Source organism: Sorex fumeus, unplaced genomic scaffold, assembly GCF_029834395.1.
Source record: "Sorex fumeus unplaced genomic scaffold, SorFum_2.1 ptg000014l, whole genome shotgun sequence".
Lineage (NCBI taxonomy): Eukaryota > Metazoa > Chordata > Mammalia > Eulipotyphla > Soricidae > Sorex > Sorex fumeus.
The window spans coordinates 14,915,137-14,937,581 of NW_026606071.1; the positions used below are offsets into that span (position 1 = coordinate 14,915,137).

The window sequence follows — 22,445 nt, forward strand, 5'->3', positions numbered from 1 at the left end:
ATGGAAATAGGAGTGGGTCATAAGCATTTGTTATTATATACATTTGCGCCATATCTCTATTTCCCCCCTTCCCCTCCTTTTGTGTTTATGCAATGACTGAGGCTCATACAAATGCTTGGTTGTGATGCTCACGTTGTTTGCAGTTCTTGCTGGAGGTTTTACACTTATTTTTAATACTGCATTAATGTTCTCTGATGGGGCATGTATCACACTCTTTAGTGTTGATGGGGGTTGTCACATGCTTTAGCTGTGGTGCTTGTATATATTCTGGGGGTTGTCACATGCTTTAGCTGTGGTGCTCGTATATATTCTCACCTGGAGTCACACCTTTTAATGTGACATATATGCTAGTGGATATCTTGCTCCTGGCCATGGTGCTTGAACATTTGTAGCTCTGTGCTTGTTGAGGTCTCGGTTTAGTTGTGGTATTTGCATATTCCTGACTGCAGTTCGCTGGAGACTGAGTAGTCTGTTGAAGTGCCAGGTGTCCCAAACAACTGAGTCATTAGAACCTTGCTGGGCACATATGGGTGGCACCAGGAATAGAACTCTCAACCTCCTGCTAGCAAGGCAGGTACTTTATCACTGGGCCCTACCATATCTCATTAATTCTATTAAAAATTGAATTAATACATGTTTATAACAGTACATGAGTTGCAGGTGTGCATCATTAAAAAAATCAACTTGAACATGTACTTGCCTTCAGTTTACCAGGAAAAGCCCTTCTATTATTCATCATACAATTGTCCCTGTTATCCCAATTTAACCATTCTTGGGGTAGAACCTATTACAGTACTATGCTACCAGTTACAGAGAGTATATTCTGCATTCTTAAGGTTCATTCATTTATTCAAGGCCCAAGTGAGCCCATACTACAATATAAATAAGAATCAATGAGAGCCTGCACTTAGGGAAAGTCAGTTTACAAGAAAGAACTGAAGGCTGTCCTAGAAATCTGCAAATGGCAATTAAAAATATAACTGATTGCATAAAAGGGTGATCAATATTAGAAAATATTTATTTAAAAAAAGATGGGGCTGGAGACAGAGTACAGTAGGTAATACATTTGCCTTGTCTGTGGCCAACCTCAGTTGGATCCCTGCCACTGCTTGGTCTCCTGAGAATCCTCAGGAGTGATCCCTGAGTAAAGAGCCAGGAGTCCTGAACACTGCTGTGTATGACCCAAAAACAAACAAACAAAAAAGTATACTAAGATTGCATTCAATGTATGACAGATCTGGGAAAATTAATTAGCAAAAAATTGTCTATGAAAACAAATGTAACAAATATAGCATGGCATTAGATACCAGGTTGGAAGAGAATTAACTTAGACCCATGTATTATGCTTAATATTACAGTTGTCAGATGCATTAAAGTTAAACAAGCAAATGTGGGATAAACAAGTGGCACACAGAAGATTCTGTTCTACAGAAACAGTAAAACAATTCTATATAAGGTAGCAGTAAATATATGTTGTACACAAATATTTTTGTGTAATGACAAAAAATGAAGGCAGAAACTTCTTTGAAACTGTTAAAAAATGTGCACACACATTTTTTTTTATGTAGGAGTACTATTGTTTCAGCCACTGATTAGCTGATTGAATTGAGCATGAACTCCACCTTCCTTTTTTTTTCATTTTTAATAATTTTATTTATTGAATCACCGGGAGAGCAGTTACAAAGCTTTTGGGTATAAGTCTCAGTCATACAATGAAACACCTGTACCTTCACCAGTGCCCATTCTCCACCCCGAACAACCCCAGTATACCCCCAGCCCACACCCTCCCCCTACCTGTGGGGCAGATGATTTCCACATTACTCTCTACTTTGATCACATTCAATATTTTGACACCAGACCCACCATTATTATTTAGGATTTTACCCCAACACTCAGATCTGCTGAAAAGGTAACAGTAAACAATTTGTTTTCTATTGCTGGTTAAGAATAACATATGATGTTGTGTGGCTGCAGTAGTGGCTGCGTGATTTTGAAATTCTGAAATTTTAACACTTAAATCTGGAGGGATTTCTGCCAAAACCTGCTGGGTTCCGAGATTTGTTCCTGATTCTCTGGGATCATGGCTATTAAGCAGCTTGATCAGGAGCCAGAAAGGTTGTTCATGGGCGGTGACTCGGGGTCTCGTTGGGGTGGGGAGGAAACGGCCGGCTCCACCCCCATCCTGTGTCTCGTCACTGAGGGCCCAAACCTGACTGCCCAGTGGCCTCTGGAGGATGGCAGCCACCGAGTTGCCTCGGGGGAGCAGGTGGAGGGACAACACCTTTTCCCCCTGGAGTGGCCTGGTGACAGTAACCTACTATGGAGTCTGGACGCATTTCCGCCAAAAGCCACTGGGTTTCGAGATTTGTTTCTGAGTCTCTGGGATCATGGCTATTAAGCAGCTTGATCAGGAGCCATAGAGGCCATTCATGGGCAGTGACCTGGGGTCTGGTTGGTGTGGGGAGGAAAGGGCCGGCTCCACCCCCATCCCGTGAGGCCCTGCGTGTCTCGTCACTGTGGGCCCAAACCTGACTGTCCAGTGGCCTCTGGAGGATGGTGGCCCAGTGGCCACCAAGGGGAACAGGCCAAGGCAAGAAACCTATTCCCACCTGGAGTGGCCCAGCCCCAGTAACCTACTGTAGGAACAGGATGCATTTCTGCCAAAAGCCATTGGGTTTCCAGTTTTGTTTCTGAGTCTCTGGGATCACGGCCATTAAGCAGTTCGATCAGGAACCAAAGAGGCCATGCCTCCAATCATATAGCCGAGCCCGAGGTTTGTGGTTGTGTCTCCCACATACCTAACTTTTGGCCATTTACTTTCTTGGTATACTTTGCCCCAAGGTTTTGGGGTCTGGCCAAAGGCACAGCAGCAATTTTGGGGTATCTGGAAGTCTGAAGGTGCCATCAGGCTGCTGATGCACTCGCCTCATGGGTGTAGATTGAACTGCTGGCGGCACCATACCTCCGGGATGGAAGCTTTTGGGGCAGCCTCTAATCACCTTTATAGGTATTCCCAGTCAGGCATATATGTGGGCATGATACTCTCAGTAGCCTGCTGGGTACTCTGAGAGTGAGAACTAAAGAATAAGAGGTTGTGCAGCCATGAATGTGGCTGTGCACTTCCAGGAGCTTGGTTTTATAGTTTCTGAATCCTGGCCATTGATGGGGTTACACGGCAGTTGGTGTGTGTAACTGTCTAGCTACTGGAAGATGGGGGGATCTGGGTGGAGGAGGCCCGGTCCCAAACCAAGTAGGCTTGGAGATCTCAGCCCTGGGCCCCGGACACCTGGGTTCCTCTGCCAGTTTCTTCATGCGTGAGGCTCATCCAAGTGTGCGGAGAGTGGTCTCAGTATGGCTGGGGCTGGGTCCCGGAGGTCTTTAGCTGTCGGGCTCTGCTCAGGATGGAGAGGGAAACTCAACCCGCCCTCCTCCAAGGGGCCCCAGTGAGGACAGCCAGGAGCAGGGGAAGGAGACACTGTCTTGTTCTCTTCTGGGAGCTTGGTTTTGAAACTCAACAATTAAAAATAACCTGATTAAAAAATTGGGCAGTGGGTCTGTATGTACATTTCTCCAAAGAACTCATTCATGGCCAATAGACACATAAAAGGATGTTCATCATCTCTTCTTAGGAAATGCAAATCAAAAAAATGAGACATCCTGCCCAGAGGGGAAAGGGTGTTGCTCCCTTCCGCCCTCCTCCCTCTGGAAAGAAAGATGGCGGCCACATGGGAGCCTTGTGGACAGCAGGTATGAGCCGGGGGTGTGGGGGCGACTAAAACCTCATGGGTCGGGGGGGCGTTCCGGTCCGTCCTTCACGCCCTACCGAGGTCACCAGTCGCCCCCCGTGAGCGGCTCTCTAGCACAGCCACGGCCCCAGAAGCACAAGGACTTAATGCAGAACCCGGCAGTTTGGTGCAGAAAAGTGAACAGACTATGCGTTAATCCAGGCCATCAAGTCTGCCGGAGGGAAAAGGGTGTTGCCCCATTCGCCCTCTCCTCTCTGGAAAGAAAGATGGCGGCCACATGAGAGCCTTGTGGACAGCAGGTATGAGCCGGGAGTGTGGGGGCGACTAAAACCTCATGGGAAGGGGGGCGTTTCGGTCCGCCCCTCACACCCTACCGAGGCCACCAGTTGCCCCCCATGAGCGGCTCTCCAGCACGGCCACAACTCCAGAACACAGAAACCAATTTCTTAACTATCTGACTTTCAGTAGAAATACTTCCAGGGTCAATAGGTAAAATAGCAGAAATCCAAAACCAACATTTAATTCTTGAACCCAGCTGTAGAAAGCAAATCACTTCACAATGCTTTTTCAGCATGTCTGATTTGGGGGGGGGGGTAAACTCTAAATAATAGTGGTGAATCTTTTATTGAAACAATGAATCTAATCAAAGCAGATAGAGTGTTAACTAGAATTCATCTGCCTCACAGGGGTGGGGGGTGGGGTTTTATTGGGGTTCTTCATGGTAAAAAATAAGTATTGGTAAAGGGAAATGTGTTTGATATTTGCATGACTGAGATCTAAACCTGAAAGCTTTGTAACCTTTCCCACAGTGATTCAATAAATAAAAAAAAATGAGACATCATCTCACATGTGAGAGTGATTTTTATTCAAAAGACAAGAAACAAGTGCTGAAGATATGGAAGAGAAGAAACCTTATATAGTGTTGGTGGAAAAATAAATTAATATAGTCATTATGAAAAGTAGAATGGATATTAAAAAACACATTTGATATGATTTCATTAATTCAGTTCTGAATATTTATCTAAAAAATACAAAACACACAAATTTGCACTTCCATGTTTATTGTAAGCATGCTTATAAGAGTCAACAAAGGGAAACAACCCAAATGACCAGTGACTTATTGATTGAAAAAGACATTTTAACGACCTCAGTATCAGACCTCAATTCATAAATTATATTGAAGTCATAGGCAGAATCCTTTATGAAATACAGAAATATCTTCAATCACTCAAAGCCTTTTGCCAAGGAAACAGAAGCAAAAATAAACAAATGTGACTACATCAGACTAAGGACCTTCTGTACTGCAAAAGGAATGATTTCTAGATACAATGATACCCCACAGATTGGGAGAAAATATATGCCCACTGTTCATCTAATAAAGGGCTAATATACATTGTATATGCACACATATATATTTCACTTGTAAAATTTAGCAACAGTGGGCTGGAGTGATAGTACAGCAGGTAGGGCATTTGCATTGCACGTGGGCATCCCTGGTTCGTTTCCCAGCATTCCATATGGTCCTCAGAGGACTGCCAGAAGTAATTCCTGAGTGCAAAGCCAGGAGTAACCCCTAGGCATTGCCAGGTGTAACTCAAAAAGAAAAAAAAACAACTTAGCAACAGCAACAACAATTAAACAACCCTGTCAAAAAATGAGAAAACATGGTGTTTCACTAATAAAAAAAATGTATAGATGAAGAAAGAACAAAAACAAACAATCCTGGTATAGATGTGGGGGAGAAAGGAATCTTTCTGTTGGTAAGAATGTCAACTGATTTAAACTCTTTGAGAAATAATATGGACACTTGTCAAAAAAAATGTAAGAATTTGCTTCCATATACTCCAGTAAAGCCACTTATTGTCCTGTGCCCCAAAGGTTCAAAACATTTTTTTTTTCAGAAAAGCTTTCAAAAAGACACAAGTGCCCTTATGTTCTATGCAGCTCTATTCACAATAGCCACAATCTGAAAACAATCAAGTGCCCAAGAATAGATGACTGGATAAACAAACTCTGCAACAAATGACTAAAGGTATCAGGACTGGAGAGTTTCTCTACAGAACTGAACTGGCAAGTGCATGGGAACATTGGAGGAAGGAGGTTTGCACTCTGGTGATGGATGTGGTATTGAAATGCTGTCTGAATCAAACTGTCATTAACAGTATTGTAAGCAAACCATAGAACCACAATAAAAATTGTGGGGTAGGGGAAAGACCTTCTAGGCACATTTTCTGCTGCCTGTGTCACAATTTGCGATGTGTACACATTCTCTGCCTCTCTCTCTCTCTCTCTCTCTCTCTCTCTCTCTCTCTCTCTCTCTCTCTCTCTCTCCTTGTACTTTTCTCTTTCATTCCTTTTTAATTTTGCATTTTGGTCACACCCAGTGGTACTCAGGATTTACTCCTGGCTCTGTGCTCAGAGACTCATACCAGGAACAGTCACAGGCAAGCAAACATCTTATCTTCTCTACTATCTATTCTCTACTATCTATATCCCCAATTTTCTAAACTAACTTACTTCACTTTTTACCCCCCCTCCCCGAAATCCATTTCTGAGAGAAAAGGGAACAATTCTTGAAAACCTGTGCAAGAATTGGGGCTAATTTTCATTTTCCTGCAAAGAGCAATTTCTTACTCCAGCCTGACTTCATGGCTTCCCAAGAATTTGGGTGGTAGGGACCAGTTCCCATGTGCCGTGAAAATCAAGTTACTTCAGCTTTAGCCCAACAGCTGCCTTGTAAAGCAGGTGAGACCTTAGCATCTGAGCCAGATAGATACTCATAGCAGATTTCACCAAACCAAACTTAACCAACGCATTTCTCTGGGTGATTGAAGAAGGTTGAATAGGAAACGGAAGCGTTCTTCTCTAGAGACTACCTTCCTTGCTCCCCATTTTCCCCAAGTCATCTGCAACACTTGGCAAGAAACCAGGAGTCAGGTGACTACAACATAATTTGTGAACACCTATGGAACCCACATTTAGCCGGAGCCATTTCTCCCACCAACAACAATATTTTTGATGTCTTTTTCCTTTTTTGAGTAAAGCTGATGCATAAACCCAGGTTTCCTATTATGCAAAGCATGCTCTTGACCACTGAGTCACATCCCTGGCTCCAATGTCTTAATATCATTTAATCATATTAAATGTTTTTATTCCCATTCTGTCTTTCATTATTACATTTAATAAGTCTGTCTCATCTTATGTGTTTTACTGTTTGACTATTCTTGGGCTTGTTTCCTGGAGATATGTATATATATATGCTTATGTTTCATGAGGGAAAAAAATTATGGGTTCATTTGAACCCTGAACAAACCTGATGAAGGCACTGTCCATAACTGGCAGCATACTGTTCTCATAGGCCCTGACCAAGTTTGAATCACTAGAGTTCATTAAAATATTAACACTGCTAAAAGATAATTATATATCATTTAACTCCTACAGAGAAGTTTTTTCATAGCAGGTAATTTCTAGTCTATGTATCCCAGCTCCAAAGGGGTAAATTCAACAATAAACCAAGCTTTTAGGGAATGTCTACTATACATCTGACACTACATAGATGCAAAGATGAAAAGGCCAGTTTATGCTTTCCAGTATTCACAAATTGGCAGATGAACATTCAGCTTGTTTTTTTATGAGGGAGGGAGGGTTTTTTGGGTCACACCCAGCAATGCTCAGGGCTTACTACTGGCTCTGTCACAGATCACAGATCATCCTGTTATTCGTCGATTGCCTCGAGCAGGCCCCAGTAACTTCTCCTTCATCCTAGCCCTGAGATTATAATCAAGGCTCTTTAGGAGAATGAGACCCATCATGTTACTGGTATTTGGCATATTGGGTACGACACAGGGAGTTTGCCAGACTCTGCCGTGTGGGCAGGTTACATTCGGGAGTATTGGCTCTGTACTCAGGAATTATTCCTGGCAGTGCATATGAGATGCTGGAGATCAAAGCAAACCCCCTAACTACTATACTATTGCTCTGGCCCCCTAATATTGAACTTTAACAATGAAATGTAGTTTTTTAATAATATACTCAAATTTCCCAAGTAATTGATGACTTAGAAAACACATTAAAAATTGTTTAATGATGGGAAATGCCACACTCATCACACACTCAATTGTTACACAGACAAATATTTATATTTTTACGTTTTGTTCCATAGATTGGTCTCCTAATGTTATATATTTTTTAAAAAAATTAAGACTATAATTGTTTAGTGTCTATAAATTTCTAATATTATTGTTTAAAAATTATTAACTTGGGTTGAGTGATAGTAAGAGGGGGTTGGGTGTTTTCCTTGAATGCTGTGACCCTGGTTCAGTCTCTGGTACCCCCATTGTCCCTTAAGCACTAGTAGGAGTGATTCCTAAGTGTAGTGCCCTGATACCTCTGGGACTGGCCCCAAAACAAAATTATTAACTATTTTTAACTTTATTCTTTTTTCTCAGCATTTTATTAAAATTTACTTATCAGAAGTTCTCAATAATGTAGGGCAGAAACCTCTGGTTCTAAAGAAGAACAAGCTTTGGAGAAGAGATTGGGATTTTATTTATTTATTTATTTATTTATTTATTATTTCTTGAGTTTTCGGCCATACCTGGCAGTACTCAGGGCTTACTCTTGGCTCTGTCTTTGCCCAAGGATTACTCCTGGCTCTTTGGGGACCATATATGGTGATGGGAATTAAACATGGGTAAGCTGCATGCATGGTCAATGATGGTCAATGCCTTAACTTGCTATACTATTTCTCAGACCCAGCTGGAGCTTTATAGGTGAAAGCTGAGCAGACAGAGTTCTGGGTTCTCCTGCCACTCTAAAGCATAGTAGCTTGTTTTTCTTTTTTAATATACCAGTGACAATTAAGATACCTAATAGGTATGCTTTCTATCACTGACCTACATGCCCTTTCTGTTGTTGGTGTAGTGTGTTACATTAATTGATTTGCCTATCTTGAACTGTTCTTGTATCTTGGAATAAATTCTTGTTCATAATGTATAATCCCTTTAATGTACTGTTGAATTTGGTTCACTGAGATGTTCTTGAAGCTTTCTGCATCTATGTGCATTCATCAGAGATAATTAGTACACTAAACCTCTTTGATGCAAAAACAAGATATAAATTAGAATATTTGCAAAATTAGAATATTTGCAAAATATCCACCAATAAAAAGTGTATAAGAAACAACTATAACTATAAATAATAATAAGTCAGTAGAAAAATTGACACAAAATATAAAAGGGTACTTCAGAGGCAAAGAAACATGGCTAAGTACTAAATGAAGAGTTGCTCAACCTCACTTCTATGTATAGTGACATGATGTTTTTGTAGGTGTCACACGTAGTGGAACTTTGGAGGTCCAGGGTCATTCCCAGCAATACTTGGCTCCCAAATGCTAAGAAGTCACTAGGATCACACCTGGACATCAAGTGGAGGGACTGAACATAGGGCTGCACATGTACTGGAGTTTTAAATGGTAACTGTCCTTTTCAAATTCCTAGATCAACAATATGCCCAAAGCCTGATTGTTATACCTGTTCTTACTCCTATAGAGAATTTGATCCACTTTCTATGTCATCACAGAAATTAAATTCAATTTACCATATGCAACATTCATAATTATACAGAAATTAAAATGAATTGAGTAATTATAGGAAGAAGTGTAAGTAAATTTTAATAAAATGCTGAGAAAAAAATCATTACAGAATACTAGGTGTGCTATATAATTTGCTCAGAAATTTTTCTTCAAATGAAATATGTCCTTAGATGTACTTTGTACATGATGACATTAATATAAAAGTATAAATTTCAGACAATTACCTATGGGAAGAAGAAAGGAAGGAGAAAAAGTGTGGATCTGAATCATTAAAAATCTTCTAGGTCAATAGTTCTAAAAATTCTTTGTGGGTCAGAATCACCATTTAGAACTTTGATTACTGAGCCCTAGCCCCAGGGTATCTGATCTGGCTAATAGGGACTAACAGGGGTTGTGGGTTCTCAGGCTTAAGAATGAGCAATTTTTTGTGTATTTTGGGGGGAGGGGCGGGCTATACCTCAGTGATTTTCAGGGATTACTACTGACTCTTCATTCAGAGATTACTGCTGGGGAACTGTATGGGGTACCAGGGATTGAACTCAGGTAGGTTGCATGCAAGGCAACCACCCCACCCACTGTTGGGTGTATTATCACTATATTATCACTCCAACCCTAAGAATGTGCATTTCTAACTAGCTCTCTGGAATAGCTAGTGCTGCTCTTCTGCATTTATAGAATCATTTCTAATTCTGAAGCTGGTTTGTGGGTTCACAGGTGTTCCATTTCATTTAATTATTCAATGAATAAATATTTAAAACCAAACAAAGTGATGTGGGCAGGTAGACTAGGGAAGGCACCCTCCTCTCCCTACCCCTTCCCCCTACACACATATTATGGCAATGAAATTTCTGGGAAGTAATTAGTCATTAGTCCTAAATCTGACCCACTCTGTAGATACAGAAAGTAAGATCTGATAAGATCTTCTCGATCCTGAGGAGACTGGACCCCTCCCTATAGAAAGGGCCTGGAAGAAATTACTCAAGAACCCTCAATTCCATCCTTTAATCTGATTGACCCTGAAGGCGCAGCTAGCCCAGAGAGAGAAGGTCCCAAGAGAAGATCCAGCAGGAACAAAGGTTAAGAAAAGGAGTTTCAAAGAAGACCTTCCCAACTCTATCTTCTTAGCAACCACCCTAGCAACAGACTCTTACCTAGCTAGAAAGCCAGCACCTTGGAGAAACCCTATAAAATCCACCTTGAACAAAGGAAGGGAGCGCATACACTGCCCGAGCCCATGTGACTGAGCACATGTGGCACCTGGGCAAGTGTGTCACCGGCATCTCCCCTCTTGAGATGTGTACTTTCATGATTCCATATCTAATGCTGGGATGTATGTAAGGGGCTCACTCCGTCTTTGGAAAAGTCTGCATTTTCTCTTATTTTCTCTTCCTCCGTCCTCTTCCTAAAATCCTTTAAATAAAATCTGTTTTACTTCACTGCTCATTTACTCCTGAAATTCCTTTTCAGCGAGGCAAGAGATGAACCTGGTAACCCTGGGTAAGGCCTAGGACTGACTTTCATTTCCTGCAAAAAGCAATTCCTCAACCCAACCTAAGTCTGTGGCTTCCTGAGAAATCGGGGTGGGGGATGGTGGGGGATGGGGAAGAGGAAAGGGATGGGAGGAGGGGTGCGGAGATTAACTCCTATGTTGAGAAGACCAAGGGGATGTCAGGTGTGGCTTGATAGCCACCTGGTGGGGGCTCGAAGACTTTATCAGTCCGTCCTAGCCTTCCCAGACGGTCTCTAGGGGGCAGAGGTGGATAGGGAGAAAGATCTCTCCATCTTTCTCCCCTCTGCCTCACAGAAGCTACCATGGGGGCCATCTACTTCCAAAGCAAGTTATAGGTAAAATATAAGAGTCATGAAGAGTAATGTTAATCCAATTCTTGGCTGAAGAGATCTACCCTTGAAGAAACTAAAAGAAAACTCAGAAACAAACAAAACACTCACATTGGTCTAGAAAAAAGATCAAGACCACTAAAAAAAGAAAATATTAATAGCTACCAACCTGAAGATTGGTTCCTCCTTATGTGTAAAATGATGATAACATTCTGCCTCCCTAGCTCTTAATGGTCTCTGACAAACACATGGTATTTTGCAAATCTACCATTTTTGTTGATTCAACAAACAAAAGTGAAGGTTTTTTTCTTTTTGCCACATCCTGCTGGACTCAGGGATCACTCCTGGCAGTATCCGAGGACTATATGTAATGCCAGGGATCTTACTTCAGGTTGGCTGCATCTAAGACAAGGGCCTTACCTGTTGTGCTTGCTATCTCTGGGCCCCAGAGTGATGATTTTTAAGAAAATAAATTTCACAGAGGAGCTACACCTGGCAGAGATACACGCAGAGTTTGGGTAAGTGCGGGCTTGTGGGCTTGAGTTCCACAAAGCCTTAATGAGGTTGTGATCCGGAAGACTAAGCATGCAGAGGATTAAACTCAGGCCAGCACACATGCTAAGCTTACATCCTAGAATTGAAACTTGATTCCCCTTCCCACTAATGCTGCATTTTTATTTTATTATTATTATTATTATTATTATTATTATTATTATTTTTGGTGTTGGTGGGGCGCTTTTTGGGTTGTACCCAGCTATGCTCAGGGGTTACTCCTGGCTCTGCATTTAGGATTACTGGCGGTGCCTGGGGGACCATATGGGGTTTGAATTCTGGGTGGGCTGCATACAAGGCAAATGGCTATCACTCCTTTTTTCTGCTCCTTTTCAGATTCAGAGTGTACGCTAGGTTATGAGATAAATTTTAGAGAACATCTCAAATCTGCATTTTAATTTGGGCATATGTATATTTTGTGTCCTGCATTGCCTTATTTAAAAAATTCCTGAAGACAAAAATTCTTTTTTTGGGTGGGAGTGGAGGGACATCAGCGACTCTCTTGGCTCTGCACTCAGAATTACTCCTGGCTGTGCTGGGGGAACCTTGTGGGATGCCTAGATTCTATCTTGGGTCAGCAGCAGTGTGGAAGGCTCTACCCGCTGTCCTCTCTTTCCAGCCCTGAACACAAAATTCTTGTATACAATAGCTTAATTTGGGAAAGTCATTTATACATAAATAAAATTGCCAACCAAAAGCAGAGCACATAGCATAAAAAATTTTTTTTTTTTTTTTTGCTTTTTGGTCACACCCGGCGATGCACGGGGTTACTCCTGGTTAATGCACTCAGGAATTACCCCTGGCGGTGCCCGGGGGACCATATGGGATGCTGGGAATCAAACCCGGGTCGGCCGCATGCAAGGCAAACGCCCTACCTGCGGTGCTATCACTCCAGCCCCAAGAAAAAGATTTTTTTTTAATTGACGCACTTGAATAACCTCTTCTAAGGCTAGTGCTTCCGTCCTGCTATCTTCGATTCTTACTTTTCTCTTTTTTCTGGGCTTTTGAGCCAACACCATTTATGCTGAGGATTTACTCCTGGTTCTGAGCTCAGGAATCACTTCTGGCAGGCTCGGTAGGCCGGGGATCCGCCCCATGGAAGACAAGAGCCCTACCCGTTGTACAATCTCCCTGACCCACTGAACTGCTGCTTTCGAATTTGCGCGCTTTAACGCTTCATTGCAGCTTAGTCCCAGATGGGCGGAGGGAATGGAAGTGGGGCGGCGGGGGGAGGGACCACGGGGGGAGGGACCACAGGAGAGAGGCGGGGCCACAGGAGGCCCGTTCGCTGGCTCGAACCTCATTGGTTTTCTGACCGGAAGCGGCGGAGCGAGCAGGCTGCGCAGGCGCCCCCCCACGCCTTCCCGTGGCGCGAGCCGTCAGCCGCTGAAGCCGGACGGGCAGCATGTTACGGTTATCCGTGTTCCGGCTGCTCGGTCGCGCCGGAGCTCCTCAGGTCTCGCTCCCGGAGGCGTCTGGTCCGCGCCGCTACAGTTCGCGCCCCCTCTGCCCTCGAGACGATGTGGGCGACAGGCGCGCCTTCTTCACGACGCCTATTTTCTACGTGAATGCGGCCCCGCACATCGGACACCTGTACTCGGCGGTGCTGGCGGACGCCCTGTACCGCCACCGTCGCCTCCGAGTCCCCAGCGCGTCCGCCACGCGATTCTCAACGGGCACCGACGAGCACGGCTTGAAGATCCAGCAGGCGGCCGCCGCGGCCGGCTTCGCCCCGACCGAGCTGTGCGAACGAGTGTCGGCCCAGTACCACCAGCTTTTCCGCCAGGCTGACATCGCCTCCACCGACTTCATCCGGACCACTGAGCCCCGACACCGGACGGCCGTGCAGCACTTTTGGGGCCTGCTGGAGGCTCGGGGTCTGCTCTACAAGGGGGTCTACGAAGGTTGGTACTGCGCGTCCGACGAGTGCTTCCTGCCGGAGGCCAAGGTCACCCGGCAACCCGGCCCGTCGGGGGACTCGTGCCCCGTGTCGCTCGAGAGCGGTCACCCCGTCTCCTGGACCCAGGAAGAGAACTACATTTTCAGGCTTTCGGCGTTTCGGGAGCCGCTCCAGCGGTGGCTGCGGGACAACCCCCGGGCGATCACCCCGGAGCCCTTCTATCACTTAGTCCTTCAGTGGCTGGAAGAGGAGCTGACCGACCTGTCCGTCTCAAGGAGGAGAAGCAACCTGCACTGGGGCATCCCGGTTCCTGGCGACGAGTCGCAGACCATCTACGTGTGGCTGGACGCCTTGGTCAACTACCTTACCGTCATTGGCTACCCAGACGCCCAGTTCGAATCTTGGTTGCCAGCCACCGTTCACATCATAGGCAAGGACATCCTGAGATTTCATAGCATCTATTGGCCTGCCTTCCTCTTAGGCGCCGGCCTGAGTCCGCCTCGCCGCATCTGTGTCCACTCCCACTGGACTGTCAGTGGCCAAAAGATGTCTAAGAGCTTGGGCAACGTGGTGGACCCCGGGACTTGCCTTGACCGCTATACCGTGGATGGCTTTCGGTACTTTCTCCTGCGGCAGGGTGTTCCCAACTGGGACTGTGATTACTATGATGAGAAGGTGGTTAAGTTGTTAGATTCCGAGCTGGCAGATGCGTTGGGAGGCCTCTTGAACCGATGCACTGCCACCAGAATCAATCCTTCTGGAACCTATCCGGTGTTCTGCACTAACTCCTTTCCCAGGGAGCCTGGGCTGGGGGGACCATTAGTGCGTGCTCAGGCAGAGGATTATGCTTTGGTGAGTGCAGTGGCCACTTTGCCCAAGCAGGTAGCTGACCACTATGATAACTTTCAGATTTATAAGGCCCTGGAGGCAGTGTCCAACTGTGTCCGGCAAACTAACGGCTTTGTCCAAAGGCATGCACCGTGGAAGCTGAACTGGGAGAGTCCTGTGGATGGTCCCTGGCTAGGTACTGTACTTCATGTGGCCTTGGAATGTTTGCGAGTCTTTGGGACTTTGCTCCAGCCTGTCACCCCAACCCTGGCTGACAAGCTGCTGTGCAGGCTGGGAGTCTCTGCCACAGAGAGGGGTCTTGGAGAACTCTGCTTCTTGCCTCGATTTTATGGACATCCATGCCCTTTTGAAGGGAGGAGGCTGGGACCTGAAACTGGGCTTTTATTTCCTAGACTGGACCAGTCCAGGACCTGGCTGATGAAAGCCCATAGGACCTAGAGACTCCTATCTTTAATGACTTGTGATTAAAAAAAAATAGCAAATGTATTACTATTTTGCATTTTCAGGAAAGTTAGTGTTTTTCTTAAAGTGTTGCTTCAGTGAGCACATAAACTGTGTCCCTGTGAGAAGAGGTTTGTAGCTTTTCAGGTGCCTACCTTGCATTCTTCAGTTCTCTGTGCTCTTTAGCCATTATCCATTAGCCATGTGTATTGAGTGTCCGAGTGTCTCCAGGGCAAAGATGGGTTAGAGACAACTTTGCTGATTTGTTCTCATTGTGCCGCCTCCTAAACTAGTTATTTGTCTGGACTATCTCTAATGTTTTTTTACTGGAGTGGCCTCTGCTGGCCAGATTAGAGAGCCTGAGAGTTGGAGACCCCTACCTCAGCTTTATAGGGGGGCCCTATTTTGTTATTATATTGAATCTCCTGTTAAAAAGATTATCTTGTTAAACCTTTTGAAAACCAGTGTCCTAGGTGATGATTTTTACTAGTGTTTATATTTTCAGTTCTTAAAACACTCCCTGCCCTAATGGCCCAATAGTTAACGCTTTGTAACATTGCACTTCAATCAGTAGATGGCGCTCTTACACAGTATCCAATTTTGCAGACTTCAGGCTTAATTTTCTGAACATAGGAATAACCACTGCTGTTTCACTGAAAGTAATTTTAAAAAGATAATACTCAATTCTTTAAAGAATATTGAAAAAGAATGTTTACTCCTTAATATTTAATAAGTTAGTAAGTACATGTATTAAATTTGGACAGTATGATAAAAATTTTTGAGGTACTTGCTGTGTTCAGATTATTTACACTTTAATAGCATTACGATACGGGTATGATTAAAAATATTTAAATCACTCAAAAGGGCTATTTTATTTTTGGTTTTGAACCAAACGTGGTAGTGCTCAGGGCTTACCTCCTGGTGTTATAAAATGCGCAGGTCAACTGGTCAGCTGCATGCAGGGCAACCGCCTAACTGCTGTAATCTCTCTTTCCCCCAAAGGAGCAATTTCTAAAACTAGTCTAAATTTTGTTATCTACATGCATACTTAACCTTACATGATTTCTTTTGGTGTGGTCAATCATGGTCTTTAATATAATTTAGAAATTTTTCATACGTTTACTTTTAAGTAGTTTTTACTAATTATTTCTTTTGCTGTTTTCACTTATTAAAGTTTAAAAGTTTGTAAGTACCTTATTCAGATTTGTTCTGTTGCATTTGTTGAAGGTGATGATGGTGAAGGGAGGAAAATGATCAGTGCTTCAGGATTCTGACTGCATTTAGGGATCTCTCCAAGGCTCCATAAGAGAACATCACAGACAAGATGTTAAGGTATCAATTTATATAATGGCTATAGCACAGTAAGCCAGCATTCTCATAGGTGATTGGCCAAAATTAAAAACTTGCCTTGAAATATTCCTTTTGTGAATGGTTGCCAGGTGAGTGCTCTCTAAAACTGTTCTGGTAGTTCTATAGGTACTGCTGTTCACTTTTGCTTCTGTTTGTTAATGATTTATGGTTGCTTGGAAACACAGTTTAGTTTTAAGGCATTCTGAAGGTGGAATGACTGTTTCTACTAACTTTCATTCAGACGCTATTTACATCATAATGGAATTCTGATCTTTTAGTTATTTGTGGGATCACAGGGCTGATTCACAGGGCCTAGGATAGAGTAAAAATTTTGAGAGTTTACTAGAACAGAATGGTGAATGAGATTGGATGTATTTACATGGATAAGGAAATTAGACTTGAAAAACCAGTGACATGATAACCTCTACTTTTGAAGTTCTCCTAATATCCATCTTAGAGTTCTTACCATGAATGAACACTCTTCTATCCTTTTTAAATGGCCTGATAATAAACTGGCTTGTAAGGTGAAAAATTTCCTTTTGTGCACCGAATTGATTGCCAGAATATTTGTGGTACTGTAGTAAATAGGGAGCTAGAGAAGAGGTTCAAAAAATGAAATATTTTGAGAGGAGTGATAGAGTGATAGATATTCTAGAGATATGAATAACAAATCACCTGAAATTTTTTTTTTTTTTGCGTGAGGCAAATAGGTTATAGGTAAATAACCCATGGGCATTCAGTTGATGCATTCTGTTTGAATGGTTAAGTGGATAATAGGTGAAAATCAAAAGAGGAAGGGATGTCTTTCCAAGAAATGGGATCTGAGACCACTGAGAAGATGATAAACCTGTAAGCCTCTAGGAAGCCCATTATTCCACAACTGTTAACACCTAATCTGGCATCATTTGGATCCACTGACCAGAAACGAAGTTTCTTCTAGATACTATTCTTATAAGACTCTTAAAATTTCATTTTGGAGGCTTGCAAGCAGTGCTATAGGAGAGACGACTGGCCACTTTATTGATGGCAAGTTAAAATAATAATAAATTTAATAAGCTGTTCACTTGGCAGATTGGAGACCTGCAAGAAGTTGGGAGACATTATATGTTAAATCACACCATGTATATTGGAGGCTTTTTCACAAGTGAAGTCCTGTAAGCAGTCAGAAGATTTTTGGCTCTATAGAGGTCAACAATAATGAGGACCAAGAAATAGATGCAACTTCTGCTTTTTATCCAAAGCTCAGTTGTTCTGGAAATAGACCTCAGCTATTTTTTAAGGACTTGTATCTTTTTTTTTATTTTTGGTCATACCCGGTGATGTGCAGGGGTTACTCTACTCCTGGCTCTGCACTCAGGAATCACTCCTGGTGGTGCTCAAGGGACAATATGGGATGCTGGGATTCGAACTCGGGTTGGCCACATGCAAGGCAAACACCCTACCCACTGTGCTATCACTCCAACCCTGGATTTGTATCTTTTAAGGGCTAAGAAGAGCCTTCTAAATTCAATATTGATAGTAAAATAATCAAGAAGACCTAGTTTTGTTTGGAACATGGGCCCTGAGGCCTAGATCTCCACTAACCGCCCCCTGCTTTCCCACCTCTCTCCAAGTTGTACTTGTGATTGTTGCCACTCAAGCCTGCCTGCCAGGGGTAGATGGTGGATAATTTATTTACTATTGCTTATTATGAATATCATGAGAGGTCGCATGGCCCCAAGCTTTTGGATTCTAAAATTATAAATGGTTGGGGTCCAGAGACACCTTTGTTGGGAGCTAATCCACTTTGAGATTCATTTGGGAGTCTCTGGATCAAGGCCGTTGATGTGCTGAGATGGAGCCTGGAGGCAGATAGTGGCTGTGACAGCCAGGACCCCAAGCGGGTGAGGAGATGGGAAAGGCTGGCCCAGCCCATCTCTGTTGCTGCCATGTGACCTGGAGTCTTAGTCGGTGAACCTCCATTCCTGGGTTTTGCTTCTGAAAGCTCGTGGCCATCGGGGTTTCATCTGGAGTGGGCGGAGATATATGTTGTTTTTAGCACAACATATCTATTTATTAAGGCAGAGCCTGGCAAGCTACCCATGGCGTATTCGATATGCCAAAAACAGTAACAATATGGGTCTCATTCCCCTGACCCTGAACGAGCTTTAGGAAAGATGAATAAGGAGAGACTGCTAAAATCTCAGGACTGGGACGAATGGAGATGTTACTGGCGCCCCCTCAAGTAAATTCATGAACAATGGGATGACAGTGATATAGTGATACAGTGATCTAGTTGTTGCTACTTCTTGCAGTTTTTGGTTAGAACTGGAAGTTAATATTGCTAAAAAGATCAGAACAGAACCACTGAGTTATGGCAGATTTTTTTTTCATTAAAATTTCTTTTTGTTTGTTTTGGGGCCCTACCCTGTCGTGCTCAGGGCTTACTTCTGGCTTTGCACTCAGGGATCATTTCTGGCCGGCTGGTAGAACATATGGGGCCCCTGGCTTGGTTGCATGGAAAGCAAGCACCTTACCTGCTGTACTATCACTCGGCCTCTTACGGCAAGATTTTTGACCTAGGAATAGGGATGGTCTCTCTGAAACAGAAGAGTAGCCCAACATAAGTTTGTCTTCAGTCACTACTTTGAGCCAGGGAAGGGACTAAACAATCAGAGTTGAAATTTTTTTCCTTCTAGTTTTTAGGTAGCTCATTGTGCTCAGGATAGATTTCCTGAATTACAGGAGCCATATGATAGGAAATAATTGGCTGTATTTAAAATACCCTACTTAAAATTATAATTACTTTTGGGGCCAAAGCAATTGTACAGTGGGTAGGGTGCTTGGCTTGCATGCTGCTGACCCCAGTTTGATCCCCAGCATCCCATGTGGTTTCCCGCAGTCCACCAGGAGTGATCCCTAAGCACAGGAGTCAGACTTTGAGCACTGCCAGGTGTGGCTCAAAAATTCAAGCTTTGTCTTTTTTTTTTTTTCCCTTCTTGGTTTGTTTCAGGGTGACACTGGCACTGCTTACTCTTTTGTAAGTGCTCTCCCTCTCTCTCTTTTCTTAAAAAAAAAAAGATTTTACTCCTGGCATTACTTCTGGTTCTATATTAACAGATCATTCTTGGCTATAATGAAGGGGCCATAAAGGGTGTGTGTGGGGAAATTAAGAAGGGGTTAGTGATGTAGAAAGCAAGTTCCCAAACTCTATAGAGGTAGAGATTACTATCCCTCTGGTCCATATATTATTTATATATTTTCATGATAAGGAAAGGGAGGTAGAAAGAGCTACACATTGAAATGAGGTCCTGGTGTTGATTCTCGGTATTGCAAAAAACAAAACAACTCCACCAATGAACCATATTCACCACTATTCCTCTTTTGAATAGTTACTGGAATGTTCAGTCACACTTGGATCTTTACCCAAGTATGGCAAGGCTATAATAAAGAGTTCTATCACTTGCTAAAATTCTCTCCCATGTGATTTATGACACAGTTTACTTACCACAGATTTTTAAAGCCCACAACTCTTCACTTAAGAACAGGATGTTATGAGATACTAGGATGTTTCAAGAAATCAAATATGCATCTACAAGAGGAAAATTACTGCTCCAAGGAAAAGATGAGCCATGCCTTCTAGTTGTTAAGGAATTTTTAAATGAAATATATGAAGAGGACCTGGAAGAAAACTGGGTAAGCTGAAGGGACAGCTGTAAGAACGACTGTGGAAAAGGATGACACCATCTTAGTGACTGGTAAGGGGAAAATGGTATTAAACTTCTCTGTTCTACCATGTCTAAGTACATGTCTTCTGTGTGTACTAACCCTTATGAATTTATAATCACTAGTTTATCAGATTTAAAATGAAAATCATCCTTTTATAACTATGACTGTTATAGATTGGAATCATTGATCTATCATTAATACATAAAAGAAAAATATGACAAGGGTTGGAGAGATAGTACACCAGATAAGGTGCTTATCTTGCATGTTGCCAGCCCTGGTTCAATCTACAGCATGTAGTCTCTTGAGCACAGCCAAGTGTGCTATGAAAAAATTAACATTTTAAATCCTGATTAAACTTTTTAGTAGGTTAATTTCTTTTGCTTTAGACTGTATTAAGTAAGATAACTTGGTTAGAAAGCTGTAAATATTTAAAAGTTGATAAGGATGTATTTTTAGGTTAGTCACTAAATTAAGAAAATTATGTGTCTTAGGCTAGATAAGAAGAAATGTTAAAGAACAAAAACAGGAGAAAAAAAGGCAGTGTAAAATGAAAAATATGAGTTAAAAATGCAAGGCAGGTGTCCTACCTGCTATACTCTCACTCCAGTCCCTCTCTCTATAGGTTATTAAAAGGGGGGGAAACCTTGCTATATTTTTGCCAAATTTTGTTACTTTAATAATGGGTGAAGGTGAAAGAAGAACCACAGTGATGTGTTCCTTGTTTGTGTCCTCTCATTTTCTCTTTTACCGTCAACTCTATGATGTGTTATACTTTGTCTTCTGAATGTATGAGAAAACAAGAAATGAAGAGATTAAATAACTTGACTTTTAATTGGATAAATTGTTTTGATGCTAGAACCTTAGTACCGTCCTTAGTATCAATTCCATGACCAGAGTATAAATGGAAGTAGTAAAAGACAAAAATTTCAATATATCAATGAGTATTTTAAGATGAATTAGTTAATTTATTATTATTATTATTATTATTATAACTTTCTTTTTTGGGGGTGGGGCATACCTGGTGATGCTCCGGGTTTACTTTTGACTCTGCATTCAGAAATTATGCCTGGAAGTGCTCCAGCGGCCACATGGGATACTGAAGATCAAACCCAGGTCAGCCGTGTGAAAGCAAGCATCTACCTACTGTACTATCTGTCCAGCCCCAAGAGAAATTAGTTTTAATAGTTGATTATGAAACATTAATTCCAAGATATAAATTTAGAAAAACAAAGTTATTATAAGATATTTTTTCCTTAAAAAAGTCACCATGATTTACGATTTTACAATATTGTCAATATGGTTCATGAATAAAACATTCCAACACTACTCACTCTGTCTCCTCTCTCCTGCCCGCACTCCACCTAGTGTCTGTTACCGTTCATCATTGTTTCAGGATACTACTTTACCTCTCCCCTGCTGCCCCACCCCAACCCCTTCCAACCTCATCCTCCCATCTCACTGCCAGAGTAAGCCGAGTTCTGTAGACTATAAACTATAGACCAGTTGTTAGATAGATTCTGTTGTTTTTGGCCTTTTGTTATTCTCCTACTATGCTGCTTTAAATAATTATTTTGGGATCTTTGTAAGTACTACTCTGGTGGTGTTTGGGGACCACCAGTGCTATACCGAGCAGTAATAGGACAGCATAGAGTGCCAGAGAATCAACACAGGGCCTTGCACATGCCAGACCATGTGAGTTATCTTCTTAGTTCCAATATATTTCTTTTGCTTTCAAGTATTTTAGTATTTTTGATATCCTAAATCTGCTTTTATGGTAATGTGAATTGGTAAAAATTTAGCACTTGTGTAGTCTTTTTTTCCCCATTTTTTTTGCCACACCCAGTGGTGCTCAGAGCTTGCTCCTGGCTCTGCACTCAGGGATCACTTCTGGTGGGCTCAGAGAACAATATTGGTTGTCAGGAGACAAACCTGGGTTGGGTGTGTGCATGTGAAGGAAAACACCCTACCCGCTATACTATTGCTCTGGCCAGAAGTGTTCCAAATTTTTAAATTCAACAGTTTTTCAATGACGGTATGTTGAATTCATGATTCTCACTTTATCACTTGACTTCCCGTTAATCATCGATTTGCTTGAGCGGGCGCCAGTAACGTCTCCATTTGTCCCTGTTGCATGCTAGTGTAGCCCAATGGCGTCTGTTCGTTCTAGGAACACGAAGAGCCTCAAACTGATTGTTCATGATCTTGATGAAGAAGTCTGACCATCTGGTAGGTGGGCGGCCACGCGGACTTTTGACATCCCATGGAATCCAGTTGGTAATGGCTCTAGTCCAGCAGTCGTCTCTAAATCTAATTATGTGACCAGCCCATCTGATTTTTGCCGCCTTGGCAAACGAGACAGTGTCCCTGATTCTTGATCGTCGACAGAGGTCGGAACTCTGGATTCTTTCTCTCATTTGAGTGAAACGTGATACTCCAAGCATAGCTCTTTCAATTCCTCTTTGGGTGA

At 42.7% G+C, this 22,445-nt stretch overlaps 1 protein-coding gene across 1 annotated transcript; it reads left to right on the forward strand.

Annotated features, from left to right (window-relative positions):
* Positions 1-13,087: 13,087 nt before the first annotated feature.
* Positions 13,088-16,302, forward strand: MARS2 (methionyl-tRNA synthetase 2, mitochondrial). Its single transcript, XM_056111661.1, has one exon. It carries the CDS (start codon positions 13,136-13,138, stop codon positions 14,915-14,917), a length of 1,782 nt encoding a protein of 593 aa, XP_055967636.1. The 5' UTR covers positions 13,088-13,135; the 3' UTR covers positions 14,918-16,302.
* Positions 16,303-22,445: the final 6,143 nt, after the last annotated feature.

Bases quoted from the DNA above. Each gene is read 5' to 3' on its own strand.
- MARS2 (XM_056111661.1), top strand. From the start codon at position 13,136: ATGTTACGGTTATCCGTGTTCCGGCTGCTCGGTCGCGCCGGAGCTCCT.